The sequence below is a fragment of the Haliaeetus leucocephalus genome, unplaced genomic scaffold, assembly GCF_000737465.1.
Source record: "Haliaeetus leucocephalus isolate CR32 unplaced genomic scaffold, Haliaeetus_leucocephalus-4.0 Scaffold160, whole genome shotgun sequence".
Lineage (NCBI taxonomy): Eukaryota > Metazoa > Chordata > Aves > Accipitriformes > Accipitridae > Haliaeetus > Haliaeetus leucocephalus.
Window position 1 is genome coordinate 420,335 of NW_010972596.1, and position 20,102 is coordinate 440,436.

Genomic DNA, 20,102 nt, shown 5'->3' on the forward strand with positions numbered 1-20,102 from the left:
CCCCGCCACGCCGCGCGCGGGCGCGGGAAAACGCCGCCGCTCGGCAGCCAATGGGAGGGGGGGGCGGGGCCGCGCCTCCCGCCGGTCCCGCCCGCCGCCATTACGTGCACTGTGTTGTGGCGGGTCTCGGCGCCGCTGTTGCTGCAGCCGATGCGGGGTTGGTTTTGGGGGGGGGTCTCCCGCAGGTGAGGGTTGCAAACCGGGGGTGGCAGAGCCAGAGCAGCCCCCCCGGCCCCGGCGTGGAGACCCCCGCAGGACTGGGCGGAGGGAAGGGCCAACCCTGCGCCGGGGCAGGACAAGCCCAACTCGTCCCCTCTCCTCGTCCAGTTCTTGAGGCTTGTTTCGAGATTTCACTTTTCCTGTTTCTGACCCTTTTTTTTGGCCTCCCGGCCCAAGGTGGCTCTCTGGGCCAGGAGTGACAGGAGCAGCCACCGGAGGGCCCCAGCCCAGCCTTGGCTCGGAGCAGGGCTACCCCCGAGCGAGGGCAGATCCGCTGCGGACAAGCCCTGTACCCATCCCTGTCCCCGAGGATGTCCTTTGCACGCCCCGGGACGTCCCCTTGCACACCCGAGGGTGCCCTCTTGCGCGTCCTAGGATGCCCTTTTGCACACCCCAGGATGCCCTCTTGCACGCCCCAGGATGTCCCCTTGCACACCCCAGGATGCCCTCTTGCACACCCGAGGGGGCCCTCTTGCACACCCCGGGATGTCCCCTTGCACTCCCGGGGCTGTACAAGCCCCAGCAGGGCACCGCGAGCTGTGCCAGCAGAGCCGAGGACAGGGCAGGTTAAAGTGAGGGGAACCAAGGTGGGGGTCCAGCATCACGACGCTGCGAGGAGCCCACCGAAAGCCATGGGGTCCTTTCCTCTCCTGCCAGCTGGGGCTGAGCCTGTGACTTCCAGATGGTGCCTCCCTGCAGCAGCAATGAGGGCAGGGAATGGGGCATGACCACAGACCCTTCTGGGGTCACGCCAAGAGCCCTCGAGTGGATAAGGCAAAAATTAGCATTTTTACCCCACGCTTCAAAAAAAAAAAAGGGGGTGCCTGTAGCAAAACTCGTTTCACCATTCGTCTTTTTGGTCTTCTCTGGGGTGCTGCACAGAGCCGTCTCTCTGACAACCTCCTTCCTGTGCTACCCCAGCCCTTCCCGGTGCATCTCCCTTTCGCCCACAGCATCCTTCAAACCTGAAGCTTGCCAAAACTAAAGGGAGGAAAAGAGAAAACTGGGAGGTGTGTTTCTGGATGGAACAGGAAATTTTATAGCACTTGAAGCCCTGGAAAGGGAATCAATAACCCAGGACCACAGCTTGTCCTGTTCCAGGAATTTACATCCCTGACTATGTGTTTCTATGGTTACTAGATATAAAAAATGACCAGCGTTTCATACGGCACAGTTATGCAGCGACAGTCAAAAAATGGAGGAGTGGGGGGAGCACAGTGGGGCTTTTACACCATGATTGAGACACCTCGGTGTGGTTTCGTATGCCTGAAACATTTATGCTGCTTCTGGTTAGGATGATGGCACCTGTACAACTGAGCTGGGACCGTGGCTGGCTCTGGCAAGAGTGTTTTAATGCTCTCAACAACTGTTTTATTTGGCATTTTAGGCACGGAGGGAAAACACCCAGAAATACCCCTGTCAGCTGAGAGCAGGAGATGGGCTTCTGGGGGTCTGTTCCCCAATCAGCCCTGTCTCTTGGCCTCACGATGCTGCAGCCCTTGGCAGCAGTTGTGTCTGGGGGGGGGGGCAAGAGGGGTGACACGGCAGAGCTGGCAAACCCCACTGCGGGGGGTATTGGGTCACCTCTTGTCCTTGTGCTCCTACCGAAACAGATTTGTGCCTACCTTGTACTGCTTCCTTCAACGGCGTGGCATGTTTTCCAAAGGATCTGACCTGTACGTGGTATACTGGTGTCTAGCTGGGGAGCACACTGCTGTTAGCCAGCCGTGGAGTAAAGTGATCCCATGGCTGGAAACCAAAGCTAGGGAAAAAAAACCCACGCATGGCTCCAGCAGACGCTGTAGCAGCAGCCGTCGTGGGCGATTTTGCACGACGCAGTGTCAGGACGGGATGTCGGTCTTCAGGGGCGTGCTGCAGCCGTGGGGTTAATAAATGGACAAGGTGCAGTTTTACGGCCGGGCTGTCACGCAGGAGGGCAGATGGCACGGTCTTGGGGTGTCTCATGTAAGGAGAAAAAGTGCCCCGGAGTCGGGATTAGTAAGCAGCATCTCTCCCCTCTCTCCTCGCGGCTGGCTGGCTGTGGCAGGGACATCTACCCACTCCGTTCCCACTCAACCTGCGGCACGGCAGCCGCGTGGGGCCGAAGAAGCCACTGTAAAGCGCCTGGTCCCCAGTGGGCTGTCACTACAGAAGCATCACATGTGGCTTGTCATTTATCATTGTGTTCTGCAGCGATAATGGCCCATCTGAGCCAGAAAAGATAACAGCAATAAACATACGTCCCTAATGCCAATTGTAGCTGCTGAAAATCGGTTGTTGCATCTTGCTGAGGGATAGAAATGTAACTGAGCCTTGATTGAAAAATTCGGGGGAAGCTGCCTTATCTTACTCCTTTGCCAGATTAAAAAAGCCTCATACATAAAAATAGACAAAATGAATGAAGAATTTACAAACATCTATATTTTGTGTTAGGAAATGTGATAAAATTAGGAAAACAGCTGAAGACACTGATTTATACAACTCTGACTATTTCAGGCAATGAGAGGTTTACATATCACAGTTTAACAAGATAAAAGGTCTCCCACAAAATACATAGATGACAGACAACTCATCTGAATTTGACGTAACACAGCATCAAGTACACATGTAATGTGATGAACAGTGCCAGGTCATTCTCCAGTTAGGTAACATACAACCTCTTGAATAAGGCAATTCAAATATAACTCTTAATTCAAATCACAACATACCCAGGCAGCATGCAGGGAAAAAAGTCATTTATTTTGTACATTGGAATGACACAACTTGCAACATGTTTCCATTTTATGTAGTTAGAGCAACAGGATATAAACCATTCAAATTATATATATATATTTATATATATATATCTCAAGTCAACAGTTGTCTTTACTGGAATAAAGATTATCTGCTTTTGGTAAAAATAAAACTATTTGAATTCACTAATTAACAAAATGCACAGTGATCAGAAACCCAATTTCTTCTCACAATTGTCTTCCCCGTCTCCCTCGCATTTCCTTGTGATGCAGCAGCTGCGTAACCCTGTGTTCAGAGAGCTCGTTGTACAGAGGAACAAAAATTCACTGGCATGTAGTTCCCATGGCTGCAGATTGTGCTTTACCGTGCTGTGGCGTGACACCTGCACCTGATGGACGGTGGTGCCCTCGTCACACCCGTATGCACCCCACGGCTTGGAAACTGCTTTTCACGTCTCCGTTTCTGGGCGCCTGTCCAGTAAAGCACTTACACATGTGCCTGACTGGTGGTCAGTTAGAAGTTGAATTGCACGTGGAAACCGGTTCACTGGAACAGGGCCCTCATTTCCTTCTTATCAATTAATTCCTTTGGACCTTTACGACCAAGAAATTTAAGAAACTGAATCTGCTCGGAAGTGAAAAAAAAAACCTGAGCCAAAAATCTCTCTGATATGGTGGAGCCTAAGGGAGGTGGCTGAGGATGTATTTCCACTGCAACAGACTTGGGGATTGCAGGAGATAATGAAGGCTTTTCCTAGCATTGAAAAGTACTTTCAAAAGAAGTGAGATAAGATTTTTCCTCTATGAAAAAAAAAAAAAAGATTTGCAATTTCTGAACAGACTAATCTGGGCAGCCTCTTCCTGGTAAAGAGCCGCACACCCCCCTGTTTAACTGCAGACCTGCAGGGACGGATCCCCTGGCTGAGGTACCACATCCCGTGATGGCTGGGTCTCCCCTGCCCCTGTCCCCATGCAGGGAAGGGGACGGATCCGGGTGTCAGTGGGATTACTTCTGCTGCCGGGTCGGGGCTGCTGCTGGCAGCGAGCGCGCGGTGGGAATGGCTTTGGAGGGGGCCAGACCTCCTGGGGCCGAAGCCCCGCAGAGCCCTGAGCATGGGTTACCCATCTGCCACAGGGCCTATTGAGGGCTAATAAAGGTATCGCGCTCTTAAATAATGAAGAGGCAGAAGTTACCCGTGAAGGGGTGCAAATGCCCCGAGCCTGCAAATGGATGGTGGAGAGATTTCTCTCCTTCAGGTGAGCTACACAGCAGCGACAGCAGCCGCAGCTGGGACCTTCCTGCTAGAGAACTGGCCCGGGGTTCAAAACCCATCTGCCCACACGAGGAACTACAGGAGAAACCGGATTTTCAGTGTGATGGTTACTGGATCCCGTTTATCACCTTTATAAAGTTGTCTTGTGCCTCCCTACTACTCTATTTTACTGCTCTGTTAAAAAAAAATCATTGGCGTATTTCTTTGCCCTTAAAGATACAAAAAAGCAAATCTTCAAAAGATAGTGGGAAGAAAGGTGCTTTCACAATGACATTCAGAGCAAAAGAGAGAAACAACATTTTACAGATCATTAGAGAGCTATCTTTGGCAGAATATTTTAAATAAATTATTTTTACAAATATTTTCTGCAGTCGTATATTTATTTTGAATAGTTCACTTTCAGCTAATAGGGTTACTGGTTCACTACTCTCTATTAATAGGAAAACACCACAAATATAAAAATATATGAGCTCAGCACAATTTTTAGGCTACCACAACTGTCTCCAATGATTTCAAAAGTTGTAGATCGATACCACGGAAAATATGAAACAGGTTTTCTAACAGCACGCGTCAGGTCAGAAAATCACAGCTCGTCGCTGTTGTAAAACGTGCTGGGGAGGGCGGCTGGTGCTGTTGCATGGGGTTAGCATGGAAACGAGTCGGAGGAGCCGGATGCTCAGAGCCAGTCTCTGCCACCGCCGGACATCTCCCCGCTGGGAATCGTCTCTCTCTGACCATAAGGCTTAGAGATGTCATGCTGGGGGGTGCCCGAAGGGTTTCCACCCTGGGCAGGAGAAGAGGGAAGCGGGTGGGTGACGCCGGGCTTGCTGCACTGAGAGTTTCTGACAAAGCAAGCCATACCCGGTCCTGTGCTTCACCCCCCAGGAGGGAGGTGAAGTGCGGCTGCTTTCCCTTGCAAAATCGCCTCCTTTCGCCTTTGCGTGGGCTGCAGGCTTTGCCCTTGCAGCGTGGCCAGACCCTGCCACAGGCTTTGACCAGGACCCCAGCGGGACGGTGACTCTGCCGGGGACCCCGAGCCTGAACCGTGGTGGCCCACGGAGGGGGCTCGCCTTGTCCCAACCTCCCCCCCCGCCCAGCACGTGCCACCGAGTCCATTGAACATTTAGATTTAAATATTTTGCTTTGTTTATACAGCATGTACAGCATATACAGCATCAGATAATTATTTCCCAGTAGACTACAAGTTTCTCCCAAGATGACCTCTTTTATCAACAAATATATATAAATCGACGGTAATAAAAGAGTTGTACCAACAAATATTATGGCTTTTCAAATAGTGTAGCTGCATTGTGCCATTGAACTTAGGAGGAACCACGAGAGAGACAGAGAGATCAGGAGGCTTCAGCTGCTGAGCCCGGGGGCGACCCTCAGCTTTGACCCACCAGCACAGGGGCTTCGCGCTGCCGGGACAGTGCTGGCTCCCGGCGCCAGGCTCGGCGCAGGCGGCAGAGGGAAGGTGGGGTTGAATCGATGACCTGTGCTCTGATTCCTGCCTCCAGGCAAGCCAGGTCTTCTGCAAACTCTCCTTTCGGCCCCGCTTTGGAAAAATTTGGCTCTGCCCAGCTGGGGTCTGCCTGCCCTGTCCCCGGTGGGGTGACTGGGTGGTGCGTCGGGCTCTCAGAGGTCTCTTTCTCTCTCTCTCCCTCTCGGTCAAGGTTTGCACAAGAAGTCTGTCTGCCCTAGAGTGCCCTGCGGCTGTGAGGGGTAGGATGCAAGGGATGACAGGTGACACGGGATGTGCGGGGTGACCGTGGCGGGTGGCCGGGTTGATCGGTGCTTCGGGTGCATCAGGGTGGTCGCAGCCTCCCCCCGCACCTGCCTCCCCCGGGGTACTCCCAGGGCAGTGAGCAGGGGGACCGCTGTCAGAGGAGAGCAGGAAAGCGTGAGCCGTCATTTTGGAGCACGTCAAGGATGTGCTCCAGCGCGTCAGAAAGACCAGAGGACAACCTTGCCTCGGCAGTGCCGTCCCCAGCCGCTGCCCTGGCAGCCTCTAGCTGTTGCCCTCTGTTTTTAGGACCGGTGAGCCATTTAGAGCTCTTTCTGTCCTGCGTCCTGCCGCTACAGGGGGCCCCAGCTGCCTCATCCATGGGGAGCATCCAGCATCCCTGGGACCGGCTGTGCAGGCAGCTGCCAGCTCCCTGCCTGAGCGTCCCTCCTCTCCTGAGTGGGACAGTGGAAGAAGCTGCTGGTTTGAATTACATCTCTGCCAAGACAGATGTGTTACATCTCTGCCAAGACAGATGTGTTTCTGTGCCCTCTCCGAGCTCATAGCAGCAGCCTGTTTTCTACTCTAGAAAGCGAGGCGGTTGCTTTCCCCGCGTTTCAAGTGTGCGGAAATGGCTTTTGAGAACTGGAGTGGTCACTCAAGCACCGAGGTAACCGGACCACTTAATTACAGCGGAAAATTAGTAATGGATCTAAATTACTGCTACTATCGTTTTTTTGACTAATTCCCTTCTCATTTCCCTCTTCTTCAGAATATTATGGCCGCTCCCTGCAGGCTCTCTGGCCGAAATCAAAGCTGACGCTCGCGTGAACAAGCATGGCCTCTCCTTTAGCTCTGCCCGCTGCAGCAGCGATGGAGCAGCGCAGAGAGAGTCCCACGGGGAACCTGCTGCCTTTGAGATGTGTGAGCTCTCCTGGCAACAGCTTTGCTCCCTGGCAGTCTGACTGCTTCTTGCTGGGAATATCCCACAGGCTTGTTTGTTGGGGTAGGGGGAAGGTAGCACGTGGTGTCCTCCATGTCCTCTTCTCGCTTGATTAATGGTGACGTTTGCACCGGGTGAGCACCAGGTGTACCAGAGACCTCAGCGGATATCCTAGGGACAGTGGTAGGTATAAAGATGCCCGCCACCGCTGAGTGGCCTTCAGGAAGTCACGGTTTTGATTTTACAACCTCATGCCATGTCTCTTCGGCACAGAGACCCAGGATACAGAGGGCTGTGCTCTGTCAAACTCAGCATTTTGTGGCTTTTACCAGTATCCATGTGTTTCTTCCAGCAGGAGCTAGGAAGCTTAGGAGAATTCACCAACTTCTCCCCTCCATCCACAAATAAAACTGTTTTGCTGGATTGCTGAACAATGTCCTCAACATGTAGTCTTGAAAGCTGGGTTATTTGCAGAGCAGTGACCCCTAATGCTTAATGCATTATGGAAAAAAAGAAGCTGGACAAGTGTTGTCAGAAGTTGAGTTGTCAGGGAAAAAATAAATAATGTTTTCTTTCTTGCTAACATAGTGACTATAATGTAAAAGATATTATCGCAATCTTTTACTCTCTAGAGCTGCTAGAAGTAGTGCATGTTTCCTGATTAAGAGCAAGACAAGCAGGTGTCCTGCATGGCTCACTGCGTGAGCATGTTTTTTCAAGAGCTCGGAAGACAAAAGAAGCAACATGGGGCAAACAAATGAACACACAACAGGCATCGGTTCATTTTCATCTGTACAGGGGGAGTTCAGTCAAGGGGCATCTAATCACAGCTCTTATTGCAAGGCAAGACCAGGGCAATGCACAGGGCCATAGCTGAAAGCAAGGGGCAAGGGACCCATCTCAGTGTTACACCGAGCAAGAGGAAATCTGGTCGTGCACCTCCCTACATCCCTGGGAGTCACAAAGCCACTAGTTTGCAAAAGCTTTCATTAATGCTTCCAGATAAGCCTGATGGCAACCTGGGATACATTTGAACCACCAGGATCCAATCTATCCTGTTGCTAGTGCAGCAATTTTACAGTGACTCAGCAACTCTCCACATTTCTAATTATCTCTGCAAAGAAGCTCATCTGCCAGAAATTCACATTTCTGTAAGGGAGGAGCCTGCCAGGGGCTGTGGGCTGGGGCAGAGGGGCACATGCTCCTGGTGATGACAGTGCCACGGACTGCCATGGCAATTTTCATCAAGAAAACAGAGCAAGGCTGCGCTCCACATGGGTCTCGCCTTGCTGTCATCTATAAGGGACTCTTCTGAGTTAGAAATGAAGGAGAAGAAATAAATCCAACCTCAATGAAGAGATCAGGAGGCGCAGGGAGAGAGCCCTGTGGCAGTCCTCCATGTCCTGCAAGGGTTTAGGAGATCTAAATGTGGATAAGCAACCCAAGCCATTGCAACTTGCTTTACTTAAACGTTACCCATTTTAGGCAAGGGCAGGAAACTTTTGTAGGCGGGTAGATAAGTTTTAGAATATTTAGAGCACCAAGAACAGGCTCCATTTTGAAAGAAAGGAGTTGAGGTGGACCTTGAACCCCCAGTTAAAGTGATTTGTTTGCTCTGGGAGCGTAGAGGCAGGGTTGGGGTGGGGGGTGTGTGTGTGGAGTTGGAGCATCTGTGGGACTTGATAGCGGTGGAAATTCAGCAGAAATGTTTAATCTTCCAAAAACTCATGAGTGAAGGACAGCAGCACAATGAAAATGGTGCCTGTGGGTGGTGGCTGTAATGGTGCCTGGGTGAGGAGCAGGAGGGGCTCAGCATGCTGAAGTTCACCTCTGCTGCGTGGAAACTTGCATAGTCCTTTGCTTGCAGGGTCTCAAGTCCAAGCCATCTTTTGGAGTGGTTAATCTTTGCCCTGAGACACAGACACCAAGCCTGAGCTAACAAGCACTGCTGTTCGGTCCAGTGAGAGAGGAGGAGGCTCCTCTGCACGGAGAGCATGTGGAGAGGCTCCATGGGGGGGACCAGCCCAGAACAAGCCCCAAGCTGGACTATCACTGTGCGCAGATGGCCATTTTGGGGCCTTGAGCTGGCTCAGGATGGATGCTGGAGGACCCCAACATCAGGTAGCATATGCTCCTGGTGCATTGCTAATGCTCCTTCCCACCACTACCTGGAACTACACGCTGTTGGGGGGGGGTGGTGGTGATGTGTGTGCTGGGAGGGGTGGAGAGCTGTTGTTGTGTAGTACAACAGATCAAGGGCTGTTTTGAATCAAATAGATAAAAATACTGCCTGGGGTTGGTGCCTATAGCCAGCTGAAAAAGCTAGAGGCTGTGCTATAGCTGTGCAGAATTCAAGACGCATGTCCGTAGCCACGGCAGCTGCAGCAGGGGGACATGCTGTGGCAGTGCCTAAAACAGGGTTTCCAGGTCTGGCTGGGACCCCGTGGCACATCCCTTCCCTGTGCCCTCTGATGTTGGACATCCCACTGGCAGCACCCAGCAGCACTCCACAGCACCCGCTTCGGGAACCACGTGCAGTCCAGTGCCCTCCTTCACACTTCTGGAGAGGGGAGCCCCAAGCTGGCGTTCGCTTTGGGAGGGTGGGAAGGAGCCAAGGGAGGGTGCAGGGCCTGCAGGAGAGAGCGATGAGCCACCCTGGGGGCACTGGGTGCTCAGAGACAGCTCTGGCTGTTCTCAAGATGCTCCAGAGAGACAGCAAGACCCTGCGGAGACCCCTCGGATGCTCTCAGGGACATGCCATAGAGAGCAAATCCTACTAGTAACAGTAATCTTCTGGCTATCTTTGCTGATAACAGCTTCTGCTTGGCCAGATGGGCCCCTTTCCTTCGCAGCATCCCTTCCCCTTGCGTGAAGGATGTTGCTGGCTGGTGGGAGGCTCTTGGCACCTCTAATTCCAAAAGGAGGAAGGCTCGAGTCCTTAAAAGGTGAGGAATCCCACTGTATTTATTGTCCCTTGGTGCTTTTTGCAAGAATACAAATGCCTCTGGATGCTTTCCTGCACAACTCAATTTTTTACAAGATAAACAGGCTTTTTTGCAGCTGTGCTGTGCACGTGTATGCATGTGTGTTGTTGGTCATCGCACGCTCAGAGAGGCCAGAGAGGTTCCTGGTGCTCTGCAAACATGCTTCCCCAGATGGGCCTGGGTGCCAAAGCCTCCAGAAAAATAAGGCAGGGGTTTCTCCCAGAATAATACCCTCCGGCATTAAGTCTTCCCTCTTTTCTCTCTGTGTATCACTTTCTGGCTATGCCCAGCCCTGCCCCTCCGGGAATGCAGCTGAACCTCCTCCTTAGGTACCTATATGACTGCCAATACTGTTGCACTTGATTCTTACCCAAGCATTTAAAAATAGCTGTAACGATAACACACGAGCTCTGGTTCTCCCCTCCCACAGCAGAAATAGCACGGCGAGTTTGTAGACTGCATCCAGACTCATGACCAGAAAGGGCTCAAAGCCTCCGTTTCCTTTTTGTCCTTTAAGGAAGCAATGCAAGCTGGGAGAAAGATGCACCAATGACTCTTGCAATGTCCCCTCACCCCAGAGCTGTCGCAGGCAGCCTGGAAATGGGTGACACATGGGCGGGAGCATTGTTTGGAGACGAGGGATCCGCTGCACCTCTGGAGCGAGCGGTTCCCCTGCTGCCCTGGCAGGGGTGCAGGCGGGCGGCAGCAGTTCGGGCAGGCTCAGCCGTAAGATGCTGCAGGTTTGCGGCTCCCACTGGCACCAGGGACCTGCAGAGTCCCTGACTCTTTTGTGCCTTTTCCATGCGTTCAGGTAGTGGCTGGGATTTGCCTCCACTCCTGTTGGCCCCCGAAGAGCTGGGGATATGGTTTTGCTAAGATGCTCAGGGCTGTCACTGCTCTGTGCGCTCCTTCTGTTTGTCCCCAAGCGCTTTGCAGTGGCCTGTTGAGTTACTCGGATGTCTGTCTCTGAATGTCCTTTGCACCGTGCTGCATCCTTTTCCATGGAAAGGTTTGCCTTTGGCTAGCGGGGTGATGAGAGGGGGTGACAAGAGTCTGGGGCAGGAGGATGGACAGAGGCCAAGGGTTTGAAGTGCGGTTTCTGGCAACCTCCCTGAACCCAGGGCTTTATCAGAGATGCTCGATGCCCTTCCCTTGCGAGGGAGGGTGGGGAGGCTGGCAGGGATGAGGAGGAGATGGGAGAGCACGGGCATCAGACCCACGGGATGGGCAGGGGCAAGATGTGCCTGCGCTGGGGGCTGCGCTCCCTCCTGCTGTCCCCTGGCAGCATGCTGCCAGGCACGGGCGTCTCGCAGAGGAGGGCAGTTTGCTTTTGCCTTTGGAGGGTTTGATTTAAAGACGAGGTTGGTGCGGCAGAGCCGGCGTTGCACCCTTGCGAACACAGGTGGGCGGCCGGGGCTCGGTGGAGCGGTCCTTCCCCTTGGCACGGCGAGGCGGCAGCCAGGGAGGTGAAAGGCTCACTGCTCATCGGTGGCTCCGTCGTGAGCAACTGGGCGGATGATACACATCACACTTTGCATCCGCCCATTAAAGATGCCAGAAAGCACGACGCTGGCAGAGAATAATTGCATAAACAAGGCTGGTGTTTACTGTGTGATTTAGGCCTCGTCCTAAGCAAGCAATGCTCCATCATTCCCTTCGGAAAGCTTTGTGAGCAGAAGAGTTATTTACTGCCTGTTAAACTGAGCTGCTACACGAGTCCCGTTCAACTTGTTAATGACTTCAGTGACTGCAATTCATTCTGAAGAAGCAAATGATGAGAGTAAAATACCAACATCACCTTTCAGTAGATGTAATTACTGGGTCAGGAGAGCTGCTTTGCTTTCATCATTCACTGCCTGGGAAAAGCACACGGACGTGACCGGCTGCGTTCGCCTGGGGCTCGACGAGCACTGAAGCTTGACCCACACTCATCCTGGAGGGTGCCGAGCACCTGCAGGGAGAGTGGGGCTGGCGGCACAGTTGGCAAAAAGCATCGTAGTGTGTGGGGAGGGCCAGGTTTGGGCGAGAGCAGCCCAGATATCATGTTAAATCCTCTGGCTGCCAGGGTGTGTTAGCTACCTGCTCTGCCACACATCCCCTCACATCAGCAGATGGGAATTTTACTGCCTCCGGGCCTCTACAGACACCGCCATGCTGCAACAAAATTGGCTACCTCCTACCCTCTCTCTTTTTTTGCTCGGTGCCACATTTCTAGCCCAGAGCTCGCAAGTCAGCCGCTGCTGTCGGTGCCAGTCTGACCGGCCGTGTGGCCCCATCCTGCTCCTGCACAGCCGATGGGCAGGAGCCTGACTGGGAGGAGCGGGGAAAGCCCCAGCAGATGAAGACACACACTGTCTCCAGAGCTGGTGTTTGAGTTCAGCTGTCAGAGCGGGACCTTGGAAGCATTCCGGGAGTGTGGGGGACATTGCGGTTATTAGGGGACAGCAGCTCAACAGATGCTGGATGAAACACAGGGAGGAGCAACATCCCTGGGCACGTAGAGACATTTCTCCTCCTCAGTGCTGCCTGAGATCTGTCCAGCCATGGGGGTCACAAACGGCCCACGGCACCTGGACTGGGGCACGGGCAGGCAGCTTCCCGGAGCAGCCTGAGCTCCCAGTTTGCTGCATTCCTACTTATCATTAGCTAGTGGCTTAGCCTAGTGCAAGTCACCGTGAGGCTGGAACGAGAGCCAGGAGTCATTCTACGTAGCTAGAGGACACAAGCAGAAAGAGCTGCTGAGTACCTTGGGGGCATATGCACAGCTCTCCCCAAGCCTAGGGCAAGCTAGCAATGATGGGGGACCCAGCACAGGAGCGGGTCCTGGCCCCAGAAGGATCGCACTGCCGCTTTGTCCCTGGGTGGTTTCCTGCATCCCCCTGAGAGCTGGGCAGGCTGTGAGCCCTGGCTGTACCACGGCACACCAAGCCCGAGGCGCGATGGAGATGGAGGAGGAAGAAAGCCATGAGATGGGGCAAGAGCGGGCGTGTGGAGGCACCGTTGCCCCCCCGTCAGTGGCAGAAGCACAGCGAAGGCAAACCAGTGAGTAAAGAAGAGATGGGTACAACGGAAAGGGAGACAACAGGAGGGGAGGGAAGGGTGTTCCATAGAGAATATGCAGGAGCACTACTGGATCCATCAGGAATCATTACAAACTTTATTTGTCTGTGCATTGTGTAGCATTGGTAAGGATCATCACAATTAGTGGACTCACTGCCTATAGTGGTGGGCAATACACACAAAGAAAAATCAATGAAGCCAAACAGATGAAAATGAAATCATTGTACATAACGGTAATCATAAACCTGAACAACCTGCGCCTGTGTTTGATTCTTCCCTCAAAATAACGAGAAACAAAAAGAAAACCCCCAAACCCATCAAAAGTGAGAAAAGGCTTGAGAAGAAGAAAAAAAAAAACCCCACAACTTCATATTCCTAGAGAAAAATCTTACAACAGGTTACAAAAATTTCCACAGATTGTTCAAAATGAGTACAAATACCCCCAGCCAATCAGTTATGGTGCAAGCATCAGACATGGTTTTCAGCTGGGTGGGAAGAGATCACCAGTGGACGTGCAGGCTGGGCGTTTGCCTGGCTGGGCCACCAGGAAGCCTGGTGAAGGGTGTAGGGTAAGAAGGCATCTCTCAACACCAGCGCACAACGTCAGCCCTGTGCTGCACCCAAGGGGGCTCTACACCCTGGGCTGGGCTCGTTACCCCAGCCCCCACTGCCGGAGTCGGGGGGTGATGCTGAGTTACACCTCCCTGTCTCATCCTTCCCATTGATTTCAGGTTCGGACAGTGCAAAATGTGGCCTTTTTCCTTGGGGGATGCTTCCCAGTTACGCTCAGTGGCGTGGGAGATCTCGTTATGGCCCTTCAGCCCTTACGCTGAATTATTCTGCCTCCAAATGGCTGTGGGAAAGGACCAGCTTCGGGGACTGATCCTGATGGCTTAACGCTCAGAAACAGGGGCTGTCACTAGACCTCTGGGGACACGGGAAATATCAGGGTTCCGAGGCAGCCACTGGCTATAAAGGCATAGGCAGGTGAGGTGCTGGGGGCCAGCCATGCTCATCCCCCCTTGGGCTCGGATGCTGCTCATCCCGCTCAGGCTCCCTGGGACCTTGTGTAAAACCTCCTGTGGATGGTGGAGGCCTTCACACCAGCTTCAGCCACGTCCTGGACTGGCCGCTGTGGGGGGCACCCCAGCCACGCAGTGGGATGGAGCCTGCAGTCGCTGGGGTATGGGTTTTCCTCCCCTGAAAACCTACATCTGTGTGGCTGTTATTGCTTCTCATGGACCCACGCGCGGAGCAATAAATGGGGACGGCTTTCCCTCCTTTTACCCCCGCTAAGAGGAAACAAACGAACGAACAAAAACCTATGGCGAAACTAAACTAAATAAAATAAATAAAACCCAGTGAAAAGAAAACACTTGTATCTGCAATGCTCAACCCACATGGCTGGAAGGACTATCGCTATAGGATGCTATATACAGATAGGGTTCATTTCATTCATGCAAATGTTACAAATACCACGACAGCATGCCCGAGGAGGCAGACGAGGCAGGAGGAAGGCCCCCGCCACTCTGCGCAGCCTCAGCTTAGGACACTGGACACGAGGTTGCGGCTGCGCATCCCCGAAGCACGGAGGGGGAAAGGTGAGGGGCATGTGAGGGGGAAGTGCTAGTTGTACACACGCCAAAACAAAATAAAAAAAAACCCCAAACCCAACCCCAAATCAATGACGAAAACGGTTTGTGTTCTATCCTTAGAAAGCTCCCAATTTCCCCTTGTCTTCAGTCTGGTCTCTCGCTTCTCTCCAACAGGGCCAGAGGGGACGTTCCTGAGTGGCGAAGGCAGGCGGATGGTGGTCGGAGATCAGGACCCTCGCTTTCCTCTCCGTCCCTCGCCCACTGCTCTGTTTCTCACCAGCTACTCTGGCCTTCCCCGTACCAACACGCCCCGGTCGCCTCCGCATCCATCCTCCCGGGGGGGTGTCGGCGGGTGGGAGAGAGCGAGGGGAAAGGGCTCGGTGCCTACCAGCTGCTCTTGTTGGTAGAGTTGCAGAGAGGGCCCTGCCGCTGGGCTCCTGGCCGGGGCCGCTGCCCGGGGAGGAGTCCTGCTGGCTTTGGGGTCCTGCCTAGTTCAAAGGATGCTCCAAAGCCGCTTTCCATCAGCAGGTGTGTGAACATGGCAAATCTCTTTTATTCTTTCTCTGTTCATTATACACAGCGTTATATCTATATCTATACCTATATATCGCTCTATATAGATACATATAGATATATATATATTTACTATCTCTGATTGTCCCTTTAGAAGCCCTTTATGTGGCAGTAGGCTTCCAGAGATGAGAAGAATATGTACAAGAGCCAGAGGAGGATAAAGAGTGAGGATGTGAGCAGCTTGGAAGTCCGCGGCCCGCCCAGCTCACCTCCAATCTCGGGTCTCCGCCGGTAGAGCAGCACGCCCACACTGATAAAAGCAAAAATGGTGAAGAGGGTGACGGAGAAGGCCAGGGTGCCAGGCGAGACTTGGAAGGCTTGTCCGTGCGCCGCGTGGTAGATGGCTGCGATTGACCAAGCCACCCCGATACCCAGGAAAACGTTCACAGCATTGCTCCCGGTGACGTTCCCGATGGAGGCATCCGCATACTGGTCCTGCGTCGCTGCTACTTTGCTGGCAAACGTGTCTGCAAAGAGAAGGCAGAGAGAAACACTCGGGAAACAGCCAGGTAAGGAGGGACAGCAGCAGGCAGCTTGGGGACAAACGTCAAGGCATCACTTGGGGAATGAAGACAGTGGGTAAGGGGACAGGGTACAGCCCCGTCTATGGGCACTCCCAAGGAAGGGCACGTCTGGCCAGAGCCAGAGTGACAATCAGGGTCCAGAAATGCCCAGGAAGGAAATCTCAATGTCCAGAAATATGGGGCTTCCCCCAGTATGGCCCCAGATGCCCCACAGTGCTTCAAGCAAGGGACAACACTTCCCAGTACTACACGGTGTTGGCCCCTTCTCCCACATCCACTAATGTGTTGACCTGTAAAAGAACAGAAAAGGTTGGAAAAGCTTTGTGGGAGCCACAATGGTTTGCATCTGTCCTCCAGGTCGCCTGAAATTTTGTATTTGTGTTTCTGTGTTTGCTTTAATGATGTCGCTCCAAAACCTTTTGCCTCACTAAAGTCCAGTGCCTTGTGCAGACCCTGACACTTTGGTAAACAAGTGGTCATCTTTCACCCCTTAGGGAGAAAAACCATGCAGGTGGGTGTACGCTTGCCCAGGTGCTCCACCAACTTTAATACCAGTGGCAAAATTGCTGTGATAAAGCTCAGCTGGCCTTTTACATGGCAGATCTTGTGTCAAGTAGACCAGCATGACACTGCTCTGCACCACAGGGAAGTGCTGATTTTACATCCAAACCCACTCTGGATCTCCAGGGGAGGTGAGCGGGATGGGGGGGATTAGCATCTGGGTTTTGTCCAGGTGAGCACTCTCAGCTAACAATGAGAAGATGAATCCTTAACTCATCTGCACTTCCACATCACCTTGGGTACAGGCAGCAGAGTGTGGCTCAGAAAAAGAAAACGGTGAGGTCAGATTTCATGTTTTTTAATTCTACAGAGTTTCCTTTACGCTCCTTCCCTGTGGGACTCCAAGGTGAGACGGTGAAGCTCAGCCTGGCACGAAGACCCAGTTTCATGTAACGGGAGGGTCTGGGCACCTATAAGCACAGCGAGAGGGGCCATTTGCAGCAAAGAAATCAAAAGGCTGCTTTATTTTTTTAGAAAAGCTCCCATGGAAGTGCATCTGACTGCTGAGGGAAGGAAAAGGGATTTCACCCTGATCTCAGCCTTGGTCACGGTGCAGTAATGGTGTTGTGGGACAATGCTGATGCCTCTGTGGCTCTCCAGCTGCCACTGTGGGAGGATGGATGGGGCACACTGCCAGTGCCATGCAGAGTGCGGAAACAACCATGCACACTTCTGCAAGCTTGAGCGGTGCTTTTAATGCAGGGAAGGTCCCCGTCAGTCTTGTTTTCACTGCACATTTGTCTGATGCCTGTCTGCCTGCCTCCTGGAAGGCAGGTGTGGAGGAGACCAACTAGCACCCAGCTAACACAACACAGTTGGGGAGCATCTGCTAGTTCAAACAAGAGTAGCCAAATGTACCCTAAAAAGAACTTCTTAAATGCTACCCTTTGTTGACAAAAGCAGGAGGGAAGATTTTCACTGTCAAGGGTGTGAGACAGCCCTGCAAACCTCGCGCCTAAAAGCTCTAGTGCCAGAGGTCTAAAAAATGCTACTTCTTCTGTTTCTGGCCCTAATCTATTCTTCCTTTTGGTTCTGCTGCTTCTTTTTTGGGATCTGATAGCTTTAGGACAATTTCAAGACCTTCAAGCACCTGAGTGCTGATCACTGGAAGTCTGGGGTGGCGAGGGAAGGTGTGACCGACGTGAGGGGTGGTTGGGTTGGGGTAGAGCCCCTTCTCTGGGAACCAGGCTCTGCCTAGCCAGCACAGCACATGCAGTAAGGTGAGAGAAAGGCACAGGCCCTCTCACACAAGCTGACATGGGACTTCCCAGAGAAACCGTGTCACTGGGACCATCCTCTTCAGTGCACTGGTTCATCCCTAAGAGGGGCCCTTTGCTGAGCCAGTTGCAGCAAGTTGGCTGGGTTGCAGCAAATCAATGTGCATTGGTATGTACAAAGTGGTATGTAGGTATGGAAACTCATGTTTTTTTTCTCTCCCTGGTCAGCCCTCAGTCTCTGCTGTCTTCTGAGGCTGGGTGACCATTCGATCAGAGACACGTCTCCAAACATTTGTGGGGCCGGGGCCTTCTACGGGCTTCACAAGTTGCATTTCGAGCAGCTCCCCCAGCTCAGCGATCTCACCTTGATCCATCTGAACCAAAGTTGACCCTGGTCTCACACAAAGGTGTCTGTGGGGGATGATGCACCCTGAGTATGGACTACCACCTAACGGGACGCAAGGTTAAAGGAGCAGATGCTCAGAAAGTGCAAGACTGCCAACACAGGCAGCGTTTTAATCAAAGACCAATTTCCTACTCTGAGAGTGGATGCTGTGGAGGCTGTCCACAGAAATAGACACTTCACAGTCTTTGCAAGGGCAAGGTCCTTGAAATAATTTTGTGGACTGAATCCACATCCTGGTTCCATCCTCCCTGCCCACCTGAGACTGAAAAACAACTTCCACATTCACCTCATATCTATCCTTGGGGGTCCTGCAGAGCACAGCCAAGGACCACACTGTGCCCAGCTTTCCCAGCCCAAACCCAAACCCAGACTGGGCAGAAATGGACCTTTACAACAAATCCTGCTGTTGTCCTTACCTGGCACTGACGTCCCCAGTGCGACAAACACGACTGCGGTGACCGAGTCCTTCAAGCCAATGGTGCAGCCGAAGTGGGATGCCAGGTCACCGATGAAAGCTGTCAGGAGGCCGATCATGAGGATGGAGACAACAAAGCAAGCCCAGCCATTCCAGTAGTCTGTCGGGGGCACGAAGGCAAAAAGGACCTTCCAGAAGACAGTCAGAAAGTGCATCACGTAGTCGAAGCAGGAGGGCAGCTTCTCCTCCCCACATTCATCGTCATCGTCATCTTCCCCTGGAGAAAACCACCAGTGCCTGATTAGACTCGCCCATCCTGAGGGAGGCTGGGCAAAGCTCCTGTACATACGGCAGCCCCCCAAATGCCTTCTCTCATGATTTGGGCCCTAGAAGGCCTTGACTTCCACATATCTTATTTTCTGGGCGATCATCAGAGGGGCTTGATGGCCTTTTCCTGGCCCCTTTCCACGGCACAGACACCCTCCAAAGGCATTAGTTTCGAAAACCAACCTGCACTTCAGAAATTGCAGAGCCTTGGGCCAGCGCCTCTGCCTGAGTTGAACCACCAGATGCTTTCTGGGACTCAGCCCCTGCTCAGGAGCCCTTTCCCCAGAAGACGTGGGAAACGACCAGCCTCACACTGGCTGGAGCCAATTGGGGTGGGCAAACCCACCAAGAGCAACATATGCCTCATGGAGACTCCCCTAAGGAAGCCCTTTTTGAGTGGCTTTTCACAAGTGCCTGTGATTGCCTCCAGCTCTCTGGAAAGACGGCTGGTTTGTGGGGCTGCTGAGCTGCTAGCTCTACAAATTGGGGTCCAGCCATAAAGAACACCTGCTCTAAAACCTCCCCGGTCCATCACTGCTGACTGTCCTTCCCTGTTGTATTTCCCTGCCCCTTCACACGCCTCCCTACGAGCTCTGGCTGCCCATTCCTTTCAGTCTGGTCTGACCCAGGTCAGTGGGTTCTCCCTGCACAAGAAAACATTTTCTCATTTGCACACCTTTCAGGTAACTGTCAAGCACCGCAGGTCATGAGCCAGCTATGGGGCATCATTTGTCACAGCAAAAATGCACTTTCCTTCTCTTTGTTTTCTGTCCCTGATCCAGGTCAGTGCTCCACTTCTCACCAATCTGTTGTTAATGCCTTGCAGGGGTCATTCTCCCAGCTTGAGACTGCCAGCAGTCCTGGCCCCATCTCTGCTCACCAGGCACATTGTGTGGATTGGACCCTGGCTCTCCTGGTGCTGTGCTGAGTGCTCAGCCCTGCGCAGCACACCGCTGCTCACGGCTGTGGCCCCCGCGGCACCTGCAAGACCTGGGTCTCCAGCACAGATGAGGAGTTGGGGATGCGAGTCCTCATGCCCATCCTGCCTGATGTCCCGGGGGCTCTCGGACCCTGAGTGCCAGCTGCTGCATGCCCCCAGAGGCTCTCAGGGAGTTACGCACCCACAGCCATGCCCCCTGGATATGCAGGCTGGCTCGTGCCCAGAAGCTCTCCTGTGGGTCACAGGGAAAGAGCTCAGCAGACGTCGGACCGTCCTGGCCCCCTCCCCTGGTTCCTCGGCCCCTTCCCCTGGCACTGGCCCAGCACATCTTCACCTTGTCAGTCCCAGCAGGACCATGGGGATCCAGGCGGGTGTCTCAGTTTCTCCCTTCCCTGCTCCAGGTGTCAACACCTCACCTGTCTCTCCAAAGCCACTTGGCATCCAGCCTCCAGGGAGTCCCCATTGTGCGGGGCTGACTGGACCAGTGAGCCCCTTGGGGCTGGTGACCTCCAGCAGCTCAGACGTGGCATCTCACGAGCCCACCGGCCAGCCTGTCCTCTGGGCGGGCTGCGTGGCAAATGTGGAGCTCCCCCAGCGTGGCACAGT

The 20,102-nt window shown here is 53.2% G+C and overlaps 1 protein-coding gene across 18 annotated transcripts in view; it reads right to left on the minus strand.

The window, feature by feature from the left end:
• Window positions 1-15,062: 15,062 nt before the first annotated feature.
• Window positions 15,063-20,102, minus strand: part of SLC8A1 (solute carrier family 8 (sodium/calcium exchanger), member 1) — a 111,080-nt gene continuing 106,040 nt past the window's right edge. For 17 of the 18 annotated variants that reach the window (XM_010562479.1, XM_010562476.1, XM_010562473.1 and 14 more), the window contains 2 exons: window positions 18,231-18,506; window positions 15,063-15,573 (listed from right to left, as the gene is read on the minus strand). In XM_010562479.1, the coding sequence (XP_010560781.1) occupies window positions 15,197-15,573; window positions 18,231-18,506 (653 nt within the window). In that variant the 3' untranslated portion in view covers window positions 15,063-15,196. The remainder of the gene's footprint in view (window positions 15,574-18,230; window positions 18,507-20,102) is intronic. The other variant, XM_010562488.1, reaches the window with a different exon arrangement.